Here is a 20,351-nt window from a genome sequence, read left to right on the forward strand (position 1 = left end):
AGAAGGGATAGCATTAGGAGATATACCTAATGTAAATGACGAGTTAATGGGTGCAGCACACCAACATGGCACATGTATACATACGTAACAAACCTGCACGTTGTGCACATGTACCCTAGAACTTAAATTTAAAAAAAAATGCTATTTGTGTAGCCAAAACTTTTTTCCTTTCACAACTGCTGTGTTTCCTGATAATATCAACCTTTCCTTTTGTTTAATTAAAATATGCACAACATGATCTCAGTAAAATTCCAGAATCTCATCTGTCTGTTATTTAATGTCCCACACAGTATACTTTAAGATGTTTTTTTCTGTCATCTTTCCTTATCAGTAGAAAAGAAGAAAGACACAGATTAGTTAGGATGTTAACATTAGCAACATACCATAAATGTTTTGATAATGTGTTGACTAGAAACTGTTTTTGCAATTCCAAAAAGTTTTCGTCACTCAGGGGAAGAAAGTGCCTATCATTCATCATCACATTCTTGAGAATGTTTTTCTGAACTGTAGACACAGACTTCTGCACATCACCAGTGTTTTCAAGTATGCTGGCTGTTCATGGCTGACACTAACCTCTCTCCGTGTATGTTCCACTTTTCAGAAGCTAGTGGTTTCAGTTAGGCCCTTTTAAGTCAAGGTTCTCACCCAAGAACTGGCCAGCAAGCCATCAGGAGCCGAGAGCTTTGGGAACTGGTCTTTTATTCTCTCTGTTTCTCTCTCAGTGTCTCCCTCCTTATCGGGAGCTCTCATTGCTCCCTTGGGCTTATGGCTTCTATTTCTATCCATCTTTTCAGCTTCAGCTTTTAGTACTAACCAGTTTTTCCTCTGATGGCTCACAATCCAAATTCCCATGGAAGAAATCTGGTTAACTCTTCTCAGCTTTCCATAGTTAAGGTGTGTTGAAGGTCGTTGTCAGCCCATGAATTGGCTGATACCAAACCTGGTGCTGAGGCCAGGACGGACTGGCTGAGTATGAGTGGGGGTGCTGGGGTAATCTACGAAACCTAATAGCACCTAACATACAACAAAAGAGAGAATGAGGGCAACTTCTTAAGGAAATCGGGGTAGACTTCTTTTATCCTGTGCGTAGGATTTCTTTAAATTTTTCACATTCATCTGAATGGTCCATTCTTTTATTCATCAGTTTTAGTGCTATATTAACTATATGATATGAATTTAATGTTGTACTTTCATTATTGCTTCTTGATAATATAGTATGCAAAAAAGAGTCTAAACCTATTTCACAGAGGAGGAACCCAGAGATGGTATGTAACTATCCTGAGGTCATGTGGTTATAGAAAGGCAGAGAATGAGAAGCTGATATCCCAAATTCCCAGCACTAACATGAACTGGATTAAAGAACCTAGATAATATTCCCAATAATTAGGAAATTTGTTTGTTACCAAAGGAATTTCCTTCTTTTCTCATCTAAGAGGACATGCCAAAGAGAAATGAACATGTGAAGAGTTCTAATATATAACTACTATTATAAAACATTTAAAATGTAAAATTGGCACCTTTTCAAAACTTACAAGTTAAGAAATCATTTTAAAGTTTATTCAAATGACAGAATCTTACCATGCTTCATATTCAGTTTTTTTAATACTTAAGAAAACATCTATAAATGTGTAACAAATATATGCATGTATAAATTAATTATAAATGATAAACCACCCTTTACAAAATAAATTGATTTATTCCATCAACTACACCCAAATAATTTCAAAAAGTATATCAAAGAATTATTTCTAAATTGATTTTTTTTCTTGCTGTACACAGCACTAACTGTCAGCTCTTAGGCTTTTGTTTGACCTGCTTTGTCAAATGCTTTGTGAAATGATAATCAGAACAGCACCATGTGATGTCAACTTGCATTAATTCTTTCCCAAAGAGAGGTGTTCAGTATTCAAACTGTGTTTGTACTGGCACAATCTATTTATGTTTCAGCTTCATTTCTGAAAGTTTACAAGTACCGCTTCCTTTGGAAGACTCTGTTCTTTCTTGCAACTTCTCTTCTAAAACAACCTTTGAAAGGAGAATAATAATGTCCTATAAAGCTCCTTTCAGGGAAGTCATTAAGAAAATGATAAATATTTCAGAGACTTGAATTAAAATGTTGGCTATATGTCAATGTTAAAATTTACTATTTTCATTACAGCTATATCATGAAAAATTAAAACTATCATTTATTCATCTAAGGAAAGATTTCTCTATGAAGTAAATCCATCAACAATATTATACATGTTTTCACGTAAAAGATAATTTATTAATTTGTTTTCAGCTATCAAGAACCGAATGCATTTGTTACTAAAATTATAAAATGTCCTTTAATTCGTTTATAGTAATGATTGTATGTATTAGCAAAAACCTAAATGTTTTGCCGACTGGGTAATGTGGGGTAATAAAAAAAAATTCATTTCAAATTTCTTCATTTAAAAGAAAAATGTAAATCATTTATCTATTATTCTGTCTTGCTTAGAAAACACTTAACAGAAAGGTTTCGTTAAGATTCTAAATCTAGACTTTGATGATTTTGAAATGAATTCCTGGTTTCCTCTATTCCCCTGGGAACCAATTATGATAATTTCAAGGACAGTCATTAGCAACTCCAATTCAGTTGACTGCTAAAGGTCTTTTTTCAAGTTTTGTCCTTTCCACCTTTTTTCTGAAGCCGGTTTCTGGTTGGTTCGGTCAATACCAAAGGTTGTTGTATGACGACTGCTGGGTAATTTTTGCCTAATAGTTCAACTTCCACTTGCTGTCCCACTTCACTTAGTTCCACAGGGACATATGCGAACGCCAGACTCTTCTGGATGCTGTAGCTATAGCTTCCAGATGTCGTGTTGCCAACCACCTGGAAAACAAGACCCAACAGTCCTCAGTGTCTCGGTCACAGCTCTGTGCTCCTCATCTCTGGGTGAAAAAAAACCCTGAAATACAGATTCAACTTAGAAAATGGAAGTTTTCTGAAATGCTGTCTGGGGACACGACGCCAGAGACACAGGAGGAAAACTTCACATTTTGAGAAGATGAATGAAAGCTTACAAATTATGAAAAGTAACTCTCAAGGTACACATCTGTATTACTCTGAAATTTCTCATTTTTAAAACAGTAATACTTAGTTTAGGCCAGGAGTGGTGGCTCGTGCCTGTAATCCCAGCACTTGGGGACGCCAAGGCAGGCGGATCATTTTAGGTCAGGAGTTCAAGACCAGCCTGGCCAAAATGGTGAAACCTTGTCTCTACTAAAAATACAAAAATTAGCTGCGCGTGGTGGCAGGCACCTACACTCTCTGAGGCACACTCAGAAGGCTGAAGCATGAGAATTGCTTGAACCTGGGAGGCGGAGATTGCAGTGAGCCGAGATCTGGCCACTGCACTCCAGCCTGGATGACAGAGTGAGACTGTCTCAAAAAAAAAGTCTATATAACAAGTTTGATTAAAAGATAAGAAAGTTATTGGAAATCAGGTCTAAAGGAAAGAATGAAAAAGAAGGAAAAGCAGAAAATACAGAAAACTGTCGTCAAAACATTACATGGAACAAAAAGAAAAGGAAGACAACAAAAGTAAAACATGATACATAGCCCCGCTCAAAATGGCTTCTCCTGGCCACACTACATTGCACTAATCCTTAAAGTCTTACCATCTGGCTCAGGGGACTGTTTATAGCTGGAGCTCAAGACATTCACGGACGGGAATCAGCCTGGTGATCATTCAGCTGCCTCAGCAAAGAGCACGCTACAGTCAACAATCTTACTATAGCACTTCTAGTATTTTAGATGCTAACACATTCATGACTTTAATTGCAGACTCCTATCTCTGTAGTCCCAGTTTTTAATTCTCTTTGAAATCCCAAATCAGAAGCTCTCCATATGATTTCTAAACTTACTGTGAAAACTGGTTGATTGAAAAAAAAAATGTGAATACATTCATTAGTAAAAGTTTCTCTCTGGCTGATTGTTAACTGCCAAGTTATAACACATGCTTTAAAATTGCTGTTCTCCTTTAGATCATAGTTCAGTGATACAGGCAGGGATTAGGGTCAGAGAGGTTAGAGTTTCAATCATTGCTGTTTTTTTTTTTTTCCTGGTGTGGAAGAAGACTACTGACTCTCCATATTTATTGCTTTATATTATAAGAATTAAACAAAGAAACAGAGACAAGAAAATCACTTTTGGAAATTTCACAATCACTAATTTGCAACAGAAATTGAGGCATAATATTTATGCTAACAAATATGTTGGAAGAATTGTCACCTCAGCCCACAACTGCAGGTGGAAACTCCTGGATTTTCACTTAATCCATTACTCAGTGATGAACATTTTTTGGTTTTTTTCCCAAAGCCTTAGATGATTTTCAGGTGAATGTGTGTTGTTGTTCTCCACTAGTATGTTTCTGGCACAGTTATGTTTAAAGTGATCTGCTCCTACAGAATGCCTCCATACCAGCGTGATACCACCACCAAGATATTCCTCACATTTAAAATCTCCATGAGATGAAGAAGATATCCACCAGCTGCTGTTTCCCTATCACCCTCACAACCCTGTAAGAAGGTCTGTTTGTCCTCACAATATATTCTTCAGGCATAGATGCTGTGGGTGGTACTAGCTATTTTCTTATTCTCATACAAGTTGGAAAGAACCATTTTCACCTGTTTGGGACAAAGTACTGGAGACAAGTCTGCCTGAAAAGTACTTATTTGGTCTGTAACAGAAATGCCATGATCAATCGGAGAGAATTCTATTTCTCTTTGATTTTCACTGATATCAAAATCCAGTGCTTTTACCGAGCTTTCTGGCTGATATGCAAAAATGAGACCATCTTCACATTCAACATCTTCCTCTTCAGTTTCTTTCTTTACATCTGGGCGTGATTCTGTCATCTGAGATTTTGTATTGGAACATCTCTTATTTTCTCCACTTACAGGTAAAGAATACTTTCACCAATATTCCGTCATTTTCTCATTAAATATTTTGGGAGGAAAAGAAACATAGCCTGGATCCCAGGGACACAAAGCAGGTACTCTTTCTGAACCAAATGGGGTGGCCACGTATGTATTTCCTCAAGGTTATTCAATAAATGCACAAGTTCTTGCCCTTTAAGCCAATGAGCATTCAACTGATAGAGAGGCGGAGCTGTACCTGGGTACTCATTTGGCAGCATCACTTGCAAGCAAAGTGTCCATTTGGGGTCATCTATATCGTCACTAATTCTAACACAAAGTATTTTGGCACAGTTATCAATGACACACCATTCCTCGCCATCAATGGCTGCCATTACTTCACTTTCTTCATCCTGCCTTTGGTCACCCCTGCGTCCCCCTCAGCCATGTGGAACCTGGGAGCAGCTCTGTGGCTGCACCCAATCATTGCTTTTGTTTTTGTTTGTTTTTTGAGATGGAGTCTTGCTCTGTTGCCCCAGCTGGAGTGCAGAGGTGCAATATTGGCTCTCTGCAACTTCCGCCTCCCGGGTTCAAGTGATTCTCCTGCCTCAGCTTCCTGAGTAGCTGGGACTACAGGTGTGCATCACCATACCCGGCTAATTTTTATATTTTTAGTAGAGACGGGGTTTCACCATGTTGGCCAGGCTGGTCTCGAACTCCTGAACTCAAGTGATCAGCCTGCCTTGGCCTCCCAAAGTGCTGGGATTACTGGCATGAGCTATCATGCCTGGCTTAATCATTGCTTTTTGAAAGACTTTCTTGGTAACCTTGGTTTCATTTCCCCACCTGTAAGACAGAGATTTGGGTTTGGAGCCCTAGGAGAGTTAATCTGGTTTGCTTGAGCGTCTTCAGAAAACAGGAAGAGACCCGCGCTAGTCTCAGGCTGTGATCCCCTGACTCACTGGGTCAAAAGCCCACAATCACTCTTAGGAGACTACATGCACCGTTTCCTCAGCCCTTCTCATCTCCTAACATCCCAGCAGTGATTCGTCTTGCAGCCATTCTGCATTAGTAAACTGAAAAAAGAGAGTCCTTACTTACGAGTGCTATTTTTAAAGTTTGCTTTGCTTTCTGCTAGAATTTACTTTCATTTCCACTTGAATTTCTCTCTAATCCAGGGGTTAGAAGCCCAGGGTATTTCAGAAGTCTGGCCTTTCCTTTTACCTTATTACTAAATCTCCAGGGAAATGTTTTCCCTTGCATAAATTTTAAACAGTTTTGCCTAAAATCTTCCAGGTTCAATTAGATCCATTCCATCTTTTAGTTCAGTGAACTGTGAGAACAATCGGTCCTCACCCTCTGCCTGGCAAATTCTCATTCTTTGTTAAAACAAACATTGACCTTCTTTTTACCAATGTGAATAATTCTCATCTATTTTTAGCCTTTTCTCATTTTTCTCTCAAATTATGAGAAGTCTCTATCTGACTTCCAGAAGGTAACATAGCAAATGGCCATTGAAGGAAGTTAACATAATTTAAGTTTGATGTTCTATTGTGTTTTTCTTTGACTGTCCCTGTATGTTTTAATTTACAAATAATAATTTTAAAAACCTTCTAAGCTCTCCAAACCTCTCCACAAACCTCTTTTTCAAAACTTCCTTCCAAGATAAGCATCTTTTAAAACTGAGTCACCCAATATAAAGAAAGCCTTTCTCATGACCATCTTTATGCCTTGATTTTAAAAAAATTAAACCTCATTTAAGGTTAGAATCCCTTTCTCCAGCACTGCCCTGCTCCCAGTTGGACTTGACCTTTCTCCAAGGCACTAAAGACCATCTGACATGCAATATAGTTTATTTATTTTGTCCACTGTCCATCTCTCCCTCCTTCCATTCCTCTGGAATGTAAACTCCATGAGGTCAGAGATCCTTGTGTTTTGTTCACTGCTATATCCCCAGTACCTAGAATATCGCTGGCATATAGTAGACACTAAAAAAAAAAAAGAAAAAGTCAACAAACAAATACATTTGTACCCTATCTCTAGCACTGGAAATGCTTGCAAGAATAAAATACTAAAAGCAACACAAGTCAAGACAAAGTCTGAAAATAAAAAGCAAAAATTATTTCAAAGCAGTCCAGAGTAAAGACGATCCAAGAAGGGCCTCTGAAAAAGGATCAAAAAAGAAGACCATCTGCATGTTAAAATGATGACCTTACTAAGCATCAAAGAGCAGGCAAACTCGTATTAGGAAATCCAAGAGCTAGAATCCTATAATTGGATTAGCAGTTTTATAAGCAGATGGCAAGGAAAGGTGAACAATATAGCATGTAAATGTGGTATATGCATAGGGCAAATGAAAAAAACTTTAGATTGGAGCTTGGGTTTTCAGGGTTTTAAAACTAATTTTGGTATCATCATATTTAAGGTGGCTAAAAATCAGTTGACTGTGAATGACGTGGGAATACAGAAAAATAGAAAAATATAGCATAATATCTCTTTCATTCCACACTGAGTAAAATAGAAGGTTGGTGAAAGGGTAAGTGTAGACTGTATTAAGCAGTACTGAGAAAACTGACTGGGAATAGAGTGAAAAATAAACAACAAAGGAAAGACGAGGTGGGAGGAAATGTAATGACAAGAAGATGTTATCTCATCCAATGGCTTCATTTTACAGATGAGAAAACTGAGGCCCAGAGATCAGCTCAAGATCAGGTCAAATAGTTAATTAATGGCAGAGCTGGTTATAAGTAGAAATCACGTGAATTGTGGGCAAATATGAAATGGGGAAGAATACATATTAAGAAAAGAGGGCTGAACCAGATATACAGAACAGAAAGAGAAAGAAGAGACAGGGAGAAAGGTAGGAACAGTTCAAACAGAAGAGCAAACTCAGCCCAATTTAAGAAGGAAGTAGAGGTTGGCCCATCCAGGCTTACAGACAGGTGAAAGCACTTGAGATCTGAGAAAAGTCAGTTGGCGTCACAGACTCTAATAACATTCACCTGATACTCAGATGCACAAGAATGTGGGTATAGAATTAAATTCTTAAGGCCGGGGGCAGTGGCTCGTGCCTGTAATCCCAGCACTTTGGGAAACCAAAGTGGATGTATGACCTGGCTGGTGATCAAGACCAGCCTGGCCAACGTGGAGAAACCCCATCTTTACTAAAAATACAAAAATTAGCCGAGCATGGTGGCATGCACCTGTAATCCCAGCTACTTGGGAGGCTGAGGCAGGAGAATCACTTGAACCCGGGAAGCGGAGGTTGCAGTGAGTCGAGATCATGCTGCTGCACTTCAGCCTGGGCAACAGAGTAAGGCTCTGTCTCAAAATAAATAAATAAATAAATTAATTAATTAATTAAATTCTTAAGAAACTACAGGGGGACATCAGCAGAGACAGAAAAGAGATCAAATTGATCTCTTTTATGTCTTAGAAGAAAGGACCAGAAATTCAAAGCTGGAAACTAGACCTGAGTTGGAGATCGGTTCTATCAATCACCAGCCATGTAACCTCAAGCAAGTTACTTCTGAGTCCCTCAAAGCCTCATCCTTAAAATGGAAATGATCATACATATCTGACAGGCGTGCTGTAAAGTTAAATGGGAGAGCACAAGAAAAATATCTGGTATACAGTAAGAACTCAGTAGTTGTTAGTTCTCTGTTAAATTGACCCATGCTTTAGCCCCAAAGGCTGTGATTTGACACCACTGGCTTTCTCCACTTCTAGCACTCTTTGTGTTACTGATGAGACAGAGAAAATGGAAACAAATATCAAGTAGGCTGCAGTGAATAAGAAAAAAACCCAGGCACAGAAGCTCTGAGTCTTGGGTAATGACCAAGCTGACCCTGTTCATTGTGGAACAGTTGTTTGGATGAGCTTTGAAGGCTCTATTCCCTCCCCGTGGTCTAAGCTGGGTGTCCCACATGTGCCTGCTAACACCAGGAAAAACACACCCACACTCAGTTTCAACAAAATTGGGTTTTACAAATAGTAATAAAAAAATGGAGAAAGTAACTGAATGCAGAAAGCTTGGGAGAAAAACTGGAGAAAACAAAGTCCCATTGATATGTTATCTGACTTACCCTGGTTTTACTGAATACAAATAGAAAGAATGAAAAGTAACATTCCAAAATGAGAAGGTGATTTTACTCTTCCTGAAGAACCAAATGGTTTCCACTTTTTGCTTTACTTTCTAAGGTTCTACCCTCTATTGTCATAGATGTTTTCATTTGGATTTTTTCCCTGTTAATATGCTAATTGCCTCCTTCTGAAAGATCCATAAAAAGTTAAATCAGAATGCCAAATTTTTTATAAAATCCATCTTTTGCATTTACAGACATGGATGTGATAAGCAAATAGATCATTTACCCTCTAAATCATACCCTCCTCATTGTCCAATGTATTTCAAGTCCTTGGGTTTGTTTTCTTTAAACAGAATATATAGAATTTTATGTTTTCAAAAATGAGCAACATTTCATTTTCCTTTCAGTTAATTGCGTTCTGTCTGTTGAATGTCAGCTCAGAAATCAAAAGTGTGTCATCCCTCCAATAAATAATTAATAGCAAAAGGCTTTAAGAGAAAATAGGAACAAGGAGGGTTTCTGTTGCAGAAGATGCCACAGCCCCTGGCAGTGAGGTCCTCAGCACTCACCTTGCCATTGTACCAGATGCTTTCATTTCCCTCTGGATCAACATCATCCGTTGCCAAGGTGAGGCAGACCAGTCTTCGTTTCAGCCCCTTGGCTTTAATCTGTTTCAGTGCTTGCTTTCCTATGAAGTCTGCTGGCTGCAGGAATCCAAGATAATGATGATGAATGAATGCTCAGACACTGTGACAAGGTTAGAGATGCAAGCATTTAAATTTGTCTTTGCTATTTTCTCGCCAATTACACATTAAATAAAAATACAGATTGGATCAAATGTCTAGACAAATATTTCTTAGTCCTCAAATGACAGTATCAGCCACCTATTCCTTCAGAATATGTTAGACTTAAGGGTAATAACTTGTGATGACAATTTACCGGAACCACCTAGGTGGAAAAACATAAGGCATGTTGCAATGGTGGATTATGAAAGTGACCCTTGTGTCTAATGGGTCTGGACAGTGGTACGGGCTGTCAGTAAGCAATGTGCAACTCAATTTCTACCTATAGAAAGTCTTTTACAAGAAGAAAATTCACTTTTTTGAAACATGATGCTAAAACAACCCCAAAATGTGGTATTTTCTTTTTTCTTCTTCAGAATAATGTCTCTGGAATGTATTTACCTATTGGGTTGCATTCATTAGTTCATTCTCAAAACATTTATTGAGTCCCTACTATGTGTGAGGCATAGTGCTAGGCCCTGTGTGGGTAACAAAATGAGTTAGACACAGACATTTTTATCCAAGAGTTTATTCTCTAACACTGTGCTTTTCAACCTTTTTTTTTTTTTTACTTCTTCCATGCAACACATGACAGATGACATTCCTATTCCTAATACATTCCCATGGACACACTCAGGGTCATTCCCAGTGCAATCAATATAAGGGAATGAGAGCGACATTGTTATAGGGATAACCTTGAATTCATTCTTATGTATTAAAAAAAAAAGTAGGAATCAGGCAAACTGGAAGACTTCACACTTATTGGTAATACACCTTAATACAGCTTACCTGTGAGTAGGACGCACAAGTGAGCAACGACTCGTCAGCAGAGACACTTAGCTAATAAGGGAGATAGAATTCAACTCAACCAAATGCCAGGAGACACATGATAAGTGTGATAAACTAGTCAGAGGTGAAGAGAGAGCACTGAGAGCGAGCGCCCTGGAGGGAGGGCTGACATCCGTGGGAGGTTAGTGTGAGACTTCTGCATACTCTGCCTAGACAAGCATCTCTTATGTGAGGGAAAGGAAATTTGTGATATATAAATCACGTCTACAGTGAATGAGATTTAATCAGAGATCACAATGTGGAAAACAAGATTCTCAAAACAGTTGCCACAGACAGACTACTCTCTGAAAGCAAAGAAAGGAAACAACCAAAAACTTCAATTTCTTCATTGGCAATAAGAAAGAATATTTCATGCCTAAGATGTCCTCCACCACTAACATTTAGGACTTACACAGTTCTTTCTGCACTTGAAACATTTAGGACTGAGTGTAATAAATCCCCTTAACCTCCAGAGAAGCAGCAGCAGGGGTCCTCACACACCCTCACTGAGACCCCCCCTCCCAGTCTATTCCTTTCCCAGTTTAGAGCCTCTAGGATGAATCCACAATGAAATATGATTTCTGTGGATAATCCAACTTTAAATTGCTGACCTACACAGGAAGTTAGAGAAAGTTTCCATTAGCTGAGGTTAAAATAATGTGCAAAATGAACATCCAATTCTCTCTCCTTCCCCAGAGTGATACAAACAGTGAGAACCAACTATAAAGCTTTATTATGAAGCCAGATCATGAAAATTTAAAGAAGATTGGAACTCGTGTTATTTAATATAGGGCAAATGGGGGCAGGGAGTCACAGGAAGAGCTTGATTCATTTGAATTCATATATAGGATAAATTCATGATAACAAGTCATAACAAACCAAAGTTCACTATAGTTAAAACATGCAGAGTTGGTCCTTGAACGATACCACTTTAAGCTGCAGAGGTCCACTTATATGTGGATTTTTTTTCAACTGAACACAAATAGAAAATACAGTATTCGTGGGTTTTGAAACCCATGCATATGGAGGGGATGACTTTTTGTATATATGGGTTGGTGGTTCTTGAGAAAACCCAGATTTTGGTATATGTGGGGGTTCTGGAACCGATCCCCCACATACACAGAGGGATGACTGTATATCTAAGAAAGAATTCTATAACAGCAACAGTTTTTTTGTTTTGTTTTGTTTTTTGCTATCTTTTAAAAAGGAGACTTGCAATCATAGAATAATGATGACAAAGGGTGTTTTTTGGAGTTCTTGTCTACATTGGAATCAATAACTATACTGAAAAAGTTTTATGCCTTATTGTGTGGAGAAGCACTTCAACAAGAGTCAGTGACCAAACGCCTTATACGGTGTGATTTACGGAATGCCAGCAGATCTGAGATTATTTCCTCACCTACTGTCATAGAATCTGAATCTTTACCATTAGAGATACATTTACAGCTTGAAGGTTCTTAATCTTCCTGAGTCTCCTATTCAATAATTTTCTTTCAATTATTTATTCAACTGTTCTTAAGCTCCTGCTGAATATTAGATACTGTGTTAGGCAGGGGGTGTTCAGAGCTTCAGAGAACATGATCTTGGGCCCAGTCTTGAAATTATTACATCTCCTCAATGTATTAACAGGAAACAATGTTTTAACAGGAAAATGTTTTTCCTCAATGTTTTAACAGAAAAAAAGAACAATTTGAGATTATTGGAAACATAGCAGAACATGACACATAATAGCATATCAATTAGCAATACAAATTTTGAAATATGAGTCATGGTTGGTTCTGTGTGTTCTAGGGTATAAAAATCACAAAAGTTTTATAAATGTAAAACAAAGACTATCTAATATGTGGAGGCAGAAATGCAAACAAATAGAAGCCTCAATAGAGGTATGGACAGTGCGGGCCCAAGGAAGAAAATGACCCAGTTCCGCCTGGGATGGGAGAGTGGGGATCGGGGCAGCATTCTTTGAGCTGAGTTTTGAAAGATGAATAGGTTTCATAACAACTACTGTCTGTACAGCCTTTCCCAAAAGTGTCTGTATTTACATTATAATTTGATCTACACAGAAACACCCCACAGATGCTGGGTTTGGAGTCTAAAAGCGGTGCGTTAACTCAGTCAAAGACAGGCAATCAACAAACTGGTTAAGAACCAAGATCTCAGGCGGCCTAGCCCTGTTCGTTTTGCCTACTCTGAACAGCCTTAATGGAGCCACTTAAATCAATATCTGCTACATCTGAGGGGATGTGGTGGAAGCTGGCCATGACCAACTGGGGGTGCTGGCTGAGAGCTATTGGGGCAGAGCTAGGCGAGGGATGAGATGTGCTGGAAGGGGAGACTAACTCTACCTTTGTCAAATTCACATTTTACCAAAGGCTGAGAAGGAACATCAGGTATTAGCTAACCATGAGGGAAATAGGAAAGGTTGGGGGTGAGTGGGCAAAAACTTTCTCTAGAAAAAAAATTATAGTAGTAAATTCAGTTTAAAAAATAATAAAATATTAATAAGTAACATTTACAATTTCTTATGCCCTTGCTATGTGTCACATACTAAAATGATGGCTTCACATTCACGAGCTCATTTAATCCTCATGACAACCCTTTAAGATGGATATTTTAATCCCCAGTTTATGAAAGACTAAACTAAGGCTTAGTTACATGACAAGATAAACCTGCACCTTTAGATTTTATCCATATTTTTTTTAAATGCCTGTACCTGGAGTCTATCATTAGAAAACACAGATGATATAAATACTGTAAATAAAGACTGTTTCTTTTAAATTTCTTTTAGGTGACCAGAACCTATTTTGAATGACATTTATTACAAAATAATATTTGTGTACTATGTAAAAGTATCTGAAAACATTCTGAATGTTAATACTAATGCAGTTTGATATCTGCATTTGTATATCCCTAAATTAGGAATTGGGTCTTTTCAGTAATTTCATCCTCAGACATGAAATAAAACATAGTCTAACAAAAACAACAACAAAAATCTCACTGAAAGTAAGGAACACTTATTTTCTTTTTTCTTTTTCTTTTTTTCTTTTTTTCTTTTTTTTTGAGATGGAATCTCTCTCTGTCACCCAGGTTGGAGTGCAGTGGTTACAATCTTGGCTCACTGCAACCTCCATCTCCTGGGTTCAAGCAACTCTCCTGCCTCGGCCTCCTGAGTAGCTGGGACCAGGCACACACCACCATGCCTTGCTAATTTTTGTATTTTGGGTAAAGATGGGGTTTTGCCATGTTGGCCAGGCTGGTCTTGAATTCCTGACCTCAGATAATCTGCTTACCTCAACCTCCCAAAGTGCTGGGATTACAGGTGTGAGCCACCTCACCCAGCTGGAACACTTTCAATAAGTGCTATAAGTACAGGCAGGAGGCTGCACCTGCTCATTGGCACAATTCCCCTGTCTCAAACCAACAAGGCTCCTGACTTAGGAAGATTTTAAGTCAAGTGATAGCATTTCATTTTCATTTTACTTGGCTTTGCTCCCAAGATTATATATTTTACTGTACTATATAATTATTAATTATAAATGAGATGAAAATGTGTCTGAAGGTTAATGCTGTAATTAAAATTGGTGCTTTCAGGATGACCCAAGAACAGAAATATATTTCTTTAATAAGTCATTGCCAAATTAACTATATAAATAGCTATTAATATCTTTGAAAAATGTATAAATTTCCGGAGCACTGAGACTATAGCCTAAAAACAGTCTTGGCTTGTGTTTTTAAAATTTATTAATTTTAAATAGCAATATGAGTCATTAAAACAGCCACCTGTAATACATACTAAATATAATATCTACCTATATAAAAACATTAAGTAGATTTTAAGTGAAATATAATTACTCATCTCTCATTAGCTCTATTATAAGAACCATATTACCTAAAAGCACATGTAAATGAAAGGAAATCAGTATATTTTTGGTTGTGATTCTTAGGGCAACGGACAGCTCTCAGATATGTAGTTAAAGTCAAATTTGACAGCAGCATGGTAGGCAGGGTCTGATATGGAGAGTCAGGGTAGTGCGCTATAAGACACTGGGGAGAGATTATGAAAATACAGTCTTGGACCTTTTCTTTTCCATCTATATGGAGCCAAAAACCCATCAGAAAATCCAAAGAAGTTATCAATTTTTTTATTGATTTTGTATCCATCAAAATCTACTCATCTTTCAAAACTCAACTCAAGCAACTTCTCTATACAATTGGTGATGATGGAATGCTGTCCCCAGCCCTACTCTGCCACCCCAGGGAGAATTGGGTCATGTTCTTCCTTGGGCCCCCACTGTCCATACCTCTATCATAGCTTCTGTTTGTTTGAATTTCTGCCTCCACATGTTATTCTTTGTTTTAAATTTATAAAACTTTTATGATTTTTACACCTTCATAGAAAGTTCTAGAGACATAAGGGAATCAGTGTAACATCCTCTGTCCCAGTAACGCTTTCTTCAAAATTAGGAACAGCACTGGTTGTGGAATCAGCCTCCTGTGTCTTATAGGCGTGGAAGGGCTGCAGAGACTCTGGTCATCAGCTACTGTAAGTGGCAGAGTGAAGATGGAAATCCAGATGACAGGCTGCGCCACTATCCCTCAATACTTTCCTGAAAAGCTTCTCATTTAGAATGGGTTTTGGATCATCATTTAAAGCAATCCAGGTGGGAATCCCATTCCAAAGCCTGTGGCCATCACTCACCTACAGTCTATGTCAATCTGAACTTTCTTTACTCAATTGTGCAGTACCCTGTGCACCTGTGCCACTGTATATGCCTCAGGAAACTTATAATAAAGCCATAAACTGGATTCATTCATTTGGGGGAATGAATTCACTTAACATCCCCAACTCCCATAATAGACAAATTACAGCATTATTCATTTCATATTTACAGAATTAGAATCACAGGAGTCTTAAAGCAAGCAGAAAACTTAGTCCAAACTCATTTTCCATATGAGAAAACTAAAGCCCTACAAAATTATGGGTCTTGCCAGCAGTGACAAAGTGAGTTAGCACCAAACCTCAAACCCAGGCTTCTCGACTCTTGGTTCCTTTTCCACTATTCAGAACTTCTTAACATTCCATATAAGTTCACAGTAACCACAATTTCAACATCTCCTTGATAGCAAAACATTAAATTATTAGTTTAGCAACTAAAGTTGGTTATTATTGGCTGGAAAGTGAATATTCCCTGTATCAGTCTGCTCTTGCATTGCTATAAAGAAATATCTGAGACTGGGTAATATATAAAGAAAAGAGATTTAATAGGCTCATAGTTCTGCAGGCTGTACAGGAAGCATGATGCTGGCATCTGCTTGGCTTCTGGGGAGGCCTTAGCAAGCAAAGTTAGAATCATGGTGGAAGGCAAAGGGGGAGCAGTACTTCACATGGCCGGAGAAGGAGCAAGAGATAGAGTGCAGAAAGATGTTACTCACTTTTATGTGAGAACTCACTATTGCGAGGCCAGTACCAAGGGGGATTGTGCTAAACCAGTCATGAGAAATTTCCCCCCATGATCCAATCACCTCTCATCAGGCCCCACCTCCAACATTGGGGATTACAATTCAACATGAGATTTGGTGGGGAAACAGATACAAACCATATCATTACACCTCTAACCCCAAAATCTCACATCCTTCTCATGTTGCAAACTATAATCATGCCTTCCCAGAGTTCCCCAAAGTCTTAGCTCATTTCAGAATTAACTCAAAAGTCCGAAGCCCGAAGTCTCATCTGAGACGAGGCTAGCCCCTTCTGCCTATAAGCCTGTAAAATAAAAAACAAGTTAGTTACCTCTAAGACACAATGGGGATACAAGCACTGGGTAGACATTCCCATTCCAAAAAGGGAACATTGGCCAAAAGAAAGGAGCTATAAGCCCCACAGAAGTTGGAAACCCACCAAGGTAGTCATTAAATCTTAAGGCTCCAAAATAATCTCCTTTTACTCTATATCATACACCAAGGGCACACTGGTGTGCCCAAAAGCTTTGGGCAGTTATGCTTCTGTGGCTTTGCAGGGTTCAGCCCCCGCAGCTGCTCTCATGGGCTGGTGTTGAATGTCTGCAGCTTTGGCAGGCTGAGGGTGCAAGCTGCTGGTGGATCTACCATTCTAGGGTCTAGATGATGGTGGCTCTCTTCTCACAGCTCCACTAGGCAGTGCCCCAGTGGGGACTGTATGTGGGGGCTCCAACCCCACATTTCCCCTCCACACTGTCTTAGGTAGATATTCTCCATGAGGGCTCCACCCTTGCAGCAGGCTTCTACTTGGACATCCAGGCATTTCCATACATCCTCTGAAATTTAGGTGGAGGCTCCCAAGCCTCAACTCATGCACTCTGAGCACCCACAGGCTTAATATCATGTGGAAGCTGCCAAGGTTTATGGCTTGCACCCTCTAGAGCAGCAGCCCAAGCTTTACTAGGGCCCATTTGAGTCACAGCTAAAGCTGGAGCAGCTGGGATGCAGGGAGCAGTGTCCCAATGCCATGCAGGGGAGTGGGGCCCTTGGCCTGGCCCATAAAACATTCATTCCTCCTAGACCTCTGGGCCTGTGATGATAGGGGTTGCTGTGAAAGTCTCTGACATGCCTTCGAGACCTTTTTCCCCAGTGTTTTGGTTATCAGCACTTGGCTCCTTTTTATTTATGCAAATGTCTGCAGCCTGCTTGAATCCCTCCCCACAAAATGGGCTTTTCTTTTCTACCACATGGTAGAAAAGGTTGCACATTTTCCAAACTTTTACACTCTGCTTCCCCTTTAAATATAAGTTCCAACTTCAGATCATTTCTTTGTTCACACATATGAGCACTGGCTGTCAGAAGTAGCCAGGCCACATCTTGAACGCTTTGCTGCTTAGAAATTTCTTCCACTAGATACCCTAAATCATCATTCTCAGTTTCTAAGATCCACAGATTCCCTAGGGCAGGAGCACAATGCAGCCATGTTCTTTGCTAAGGCATAACAAAAGTGACCTTTATTCCCATTCCCAATAAGTTCTTCATTTCTATCTGAGACCTCCTTAGGTTGGCCATCTCTGTCCATATCACTATCAGCATTTAGGTCACAACAATTCAACACATCTCTAGGGAATTTCAAAACTTCCCTAATCTTCCTATCTTCTTCTGAGCCCTCCACACCCTTCTAAACTCTGCCCATTACCCAGCTCCAAAGCTGCTTCCACATTTTCAGATATCTTTATAGCAATATCCCACTCCTCTGTACTATTTTTCTGTATTAGTTTGTTCTCTCACTGCTATAAAGAAATGCCTGAGACTGGGTAATTTATAAAGAAAATAGATTTAATTGGCTCACAGTTCTATAGACTGTACAGGAAGCATGATGTGGGCATCTGCTTGACTTCTGGGGAGGTCTCAGGGAATTTACAATCATGGTGGAAGGCAAAGGGGGAGCTGGCATGTCTTACATGGCAGGAGCAGGAGCAAGAGAGAGGAGGGAGGTGCTATATACTTTTAAACAACTAGATCTCATGAGAACTCACTCACTTTTGTGAGGACAGTACCAAGGGGGATGGTGCTAAATCATTCATTAGAAACCACCTCCATGATCCAATCACTTCCCACCAGGCTCCACTTCCAACAATGGGGATTACAATTTGACATGAGATTTGGTGCAGACACAGATCCAAATCATATCACTCCCATATACAGGTAGTTTTCATTCTCTGCCCTTAGCAATTTAAAAGAAAGCACTCATATAGCATTTTTCTAACCAAACTTACTGACCAGTTAAAATTCCTTCTCAAAAGTCTTTAATATTACTAGAATAGGAAACCTATTCACTAAAAAAGGGGGATGAAATAGAAACCTGGAAAATAACTAAAATATAGTTCCTAAGCTAGGCAAGTAATCAGGCTAATTAGCATTCAAATCAAACTAGATTTTCAAAACTAAAGCCCCCATTACATGTCTTTAATATTAAATCTTACTAGATTAGATGTTAAAGAGAACACTTATTTTTCAGTTTTTTAATGTAATGATTAAAAAGAAAACTGTGAAATGAACCTGTGGCTTTATCAGATTTATGTTTAACTGCTTTGGCCAACAACTACAATATAGAGTTTTCATAATAGATTTTATCTCTCTAGAGTAGAGTAATAGATTTCATCTCTCTAGAAGAACAATTGCCCATTTGGTATTTTAAGTATAGCACTTAAGCCTAAATGCAAAGTAAATAATAATCAAAGGAAATTTTAAAAGCATGAAGAAATGAAGCCTCGATAGGGACCCAAGATCTTCCTTACGGAGATCTTAAAAAAAGAAAAAGGATTTCATGTATAGTTCCTTTTCTCTAAATGACTTATTTAGATTCAATTCAATAAGATGGAAAGGAACTAACACTTAGTGAGGTACCAAATGTTCTTTATCTCGTCTAATACTTATGACAAACTTATGGAGTGAACATTTTCTTCATTTTACAGATGAGAAAACTGAAATGCTCATAGATTAAGCAATGCATCTAGTCCAAATCAGTAAATGGCAGAAGCGCAATTCAAATCCTTCAACAAATATTTACGGAGCCCTCACTAGTGATCAGACACAGGGGTGAGGCTAAGGATTCTTGGCCTCTGTCCTCACAGCATCCACAGTCTAGCTGAGGAGGTGGCCAGGAATATAAGGGGTGGTGAGTACCAGGGCAGAGGAAAGTGCAGAGTGCTATAGAAGACGGATTATCAACACTTACCTGCCTCAGTGACCACCTATATCTGAAGGGTCCTAAGCCATACTTCCAGAGCCAAGCTCTCCAAACCCACATGCTCAGATGCCTTCTGGGACTCTCTGCTTGGCTACCCCAGAGTCCTCCAACCCAAGTCCTCCCAACTTCCCACCCACACGCCTCCACCTGTGTTTCCAAGTTAACCAACAGTTCATTAACATCCTCCTCTCCACCCCTTCACGTGTAGTCCCTCATGTGGTATCCACCCTTCCTTCTAAATAGCACTTATTGTTCTTTCTTCTCCATCCTATGACCACTGCTTTAGTTAAAGCCTTCGCCTTCTCTCGACTGGATTTATTTGATAATTAGGAGAATGGTCTCCCAGTCACCAGACAAACTCACTTTTGATCTGTTTCCCATCACCAGAGTGTCACTCCTTACTCAAAATTCTTGGGTCACTCCCCAGGTTCCCCAGGATACACTCCAAATTCCTTAGCTTGGCACATGAGGCCCTTCATGATGGCCCAGGACTTTTCAAGCATCATCTTTTGACATTACTTTCAACAACAAAATATTTACTGGGCATCTGCTATGTGCCAGCCCTGAGCTAGGTGTTGGGGATAAAAATAATAAACAAAACATATGTTGTATTGCCAGCACCTGTACTCAGGAAGCTTACATTCTGTTCAAAAGAAAAACACGAAAAATAAACAAAATAACAGCAAGCTCTAAGTGCTGTAAGGAGAATATAGCTGCAAAACTTTAAAAAATTATCCGGTAAAATCCAATGATGTTTTAAAAGGTGATATATCATTACCAAGTGGGTTTTATCCTAAAAATGAAAGGTTGGCATAATGTTAGAAAATTAATAAATGTAATAAATTATATAACAAAGTAAAACAAGCAAACAAAATGATTATCTCAGTAGATGCAGAAAATCATTTGCTAAAATCCAATATCTATTCCTGATCTTTTTAAAAAATGTTAAGAGTTAACACTAGGAATAGAAGCAAATGTCTTCAACTTGGTAAAGAACTTCCAGGCAAGAACATAAGGCAAGCCCATCCTGGCCAACATGGTGAAACCCCATCTCTACTAAAAAAA

At 38.9% G+C, this 20,351-nt stretch overlaps 1 protein-coding gene and 1 pseudogene across 1 annotated transcript in view; both read right to left on the reverse strand.

The window, feature by feature from the left end:
- Nucleotides 1–2,163: 2,163 nt before the first annotated feature.
- The window catches only part of DMGDH (dimethylglycine dehydrogenase), a 77,269-nt gene continuing 59,081 nt past the window's right edge, over nt 2,164–20,351 (reverse strand). Inside the window, exons 15-16 of the mRNA XM_011992192.1 lie at nt 9,536–9,670; nt 2,164–2,854 (exon numbers count right to left, since the gene is read on the reverse strand). Coding sequence (XP_011847582.1) covers nt 2,639–2,854; nt 9,536–9,670 — 351 coding nt within the window. The 3' untranslated portion in view covers nt 2,164–2,638. The remainder of the gene's footprint in view (nt 2,855–9,535; nt 9,671–20,351) is intronic.
- Nucleotides 4,304–5,329, reverse strand: LOC105548284 (annotated as a pseudogene).

This window comes from Mandrillus leucophaeus, unplaced genomic scaffold, assembly GCF_000951045.1.
Source record: "Mandrillus leucophaeus isolate KB7577 unplaced genomic scaffold, Mleu.le_1.0 Scaffold407, whole genome shotgun sequence".
Classification (NCBI taxonomy): Eukaryota; Metazoa; Chordata; class Mammalia; order Primates; family Cercopithecidae; genus Mandrillus; species Mandrillus leucophaeus.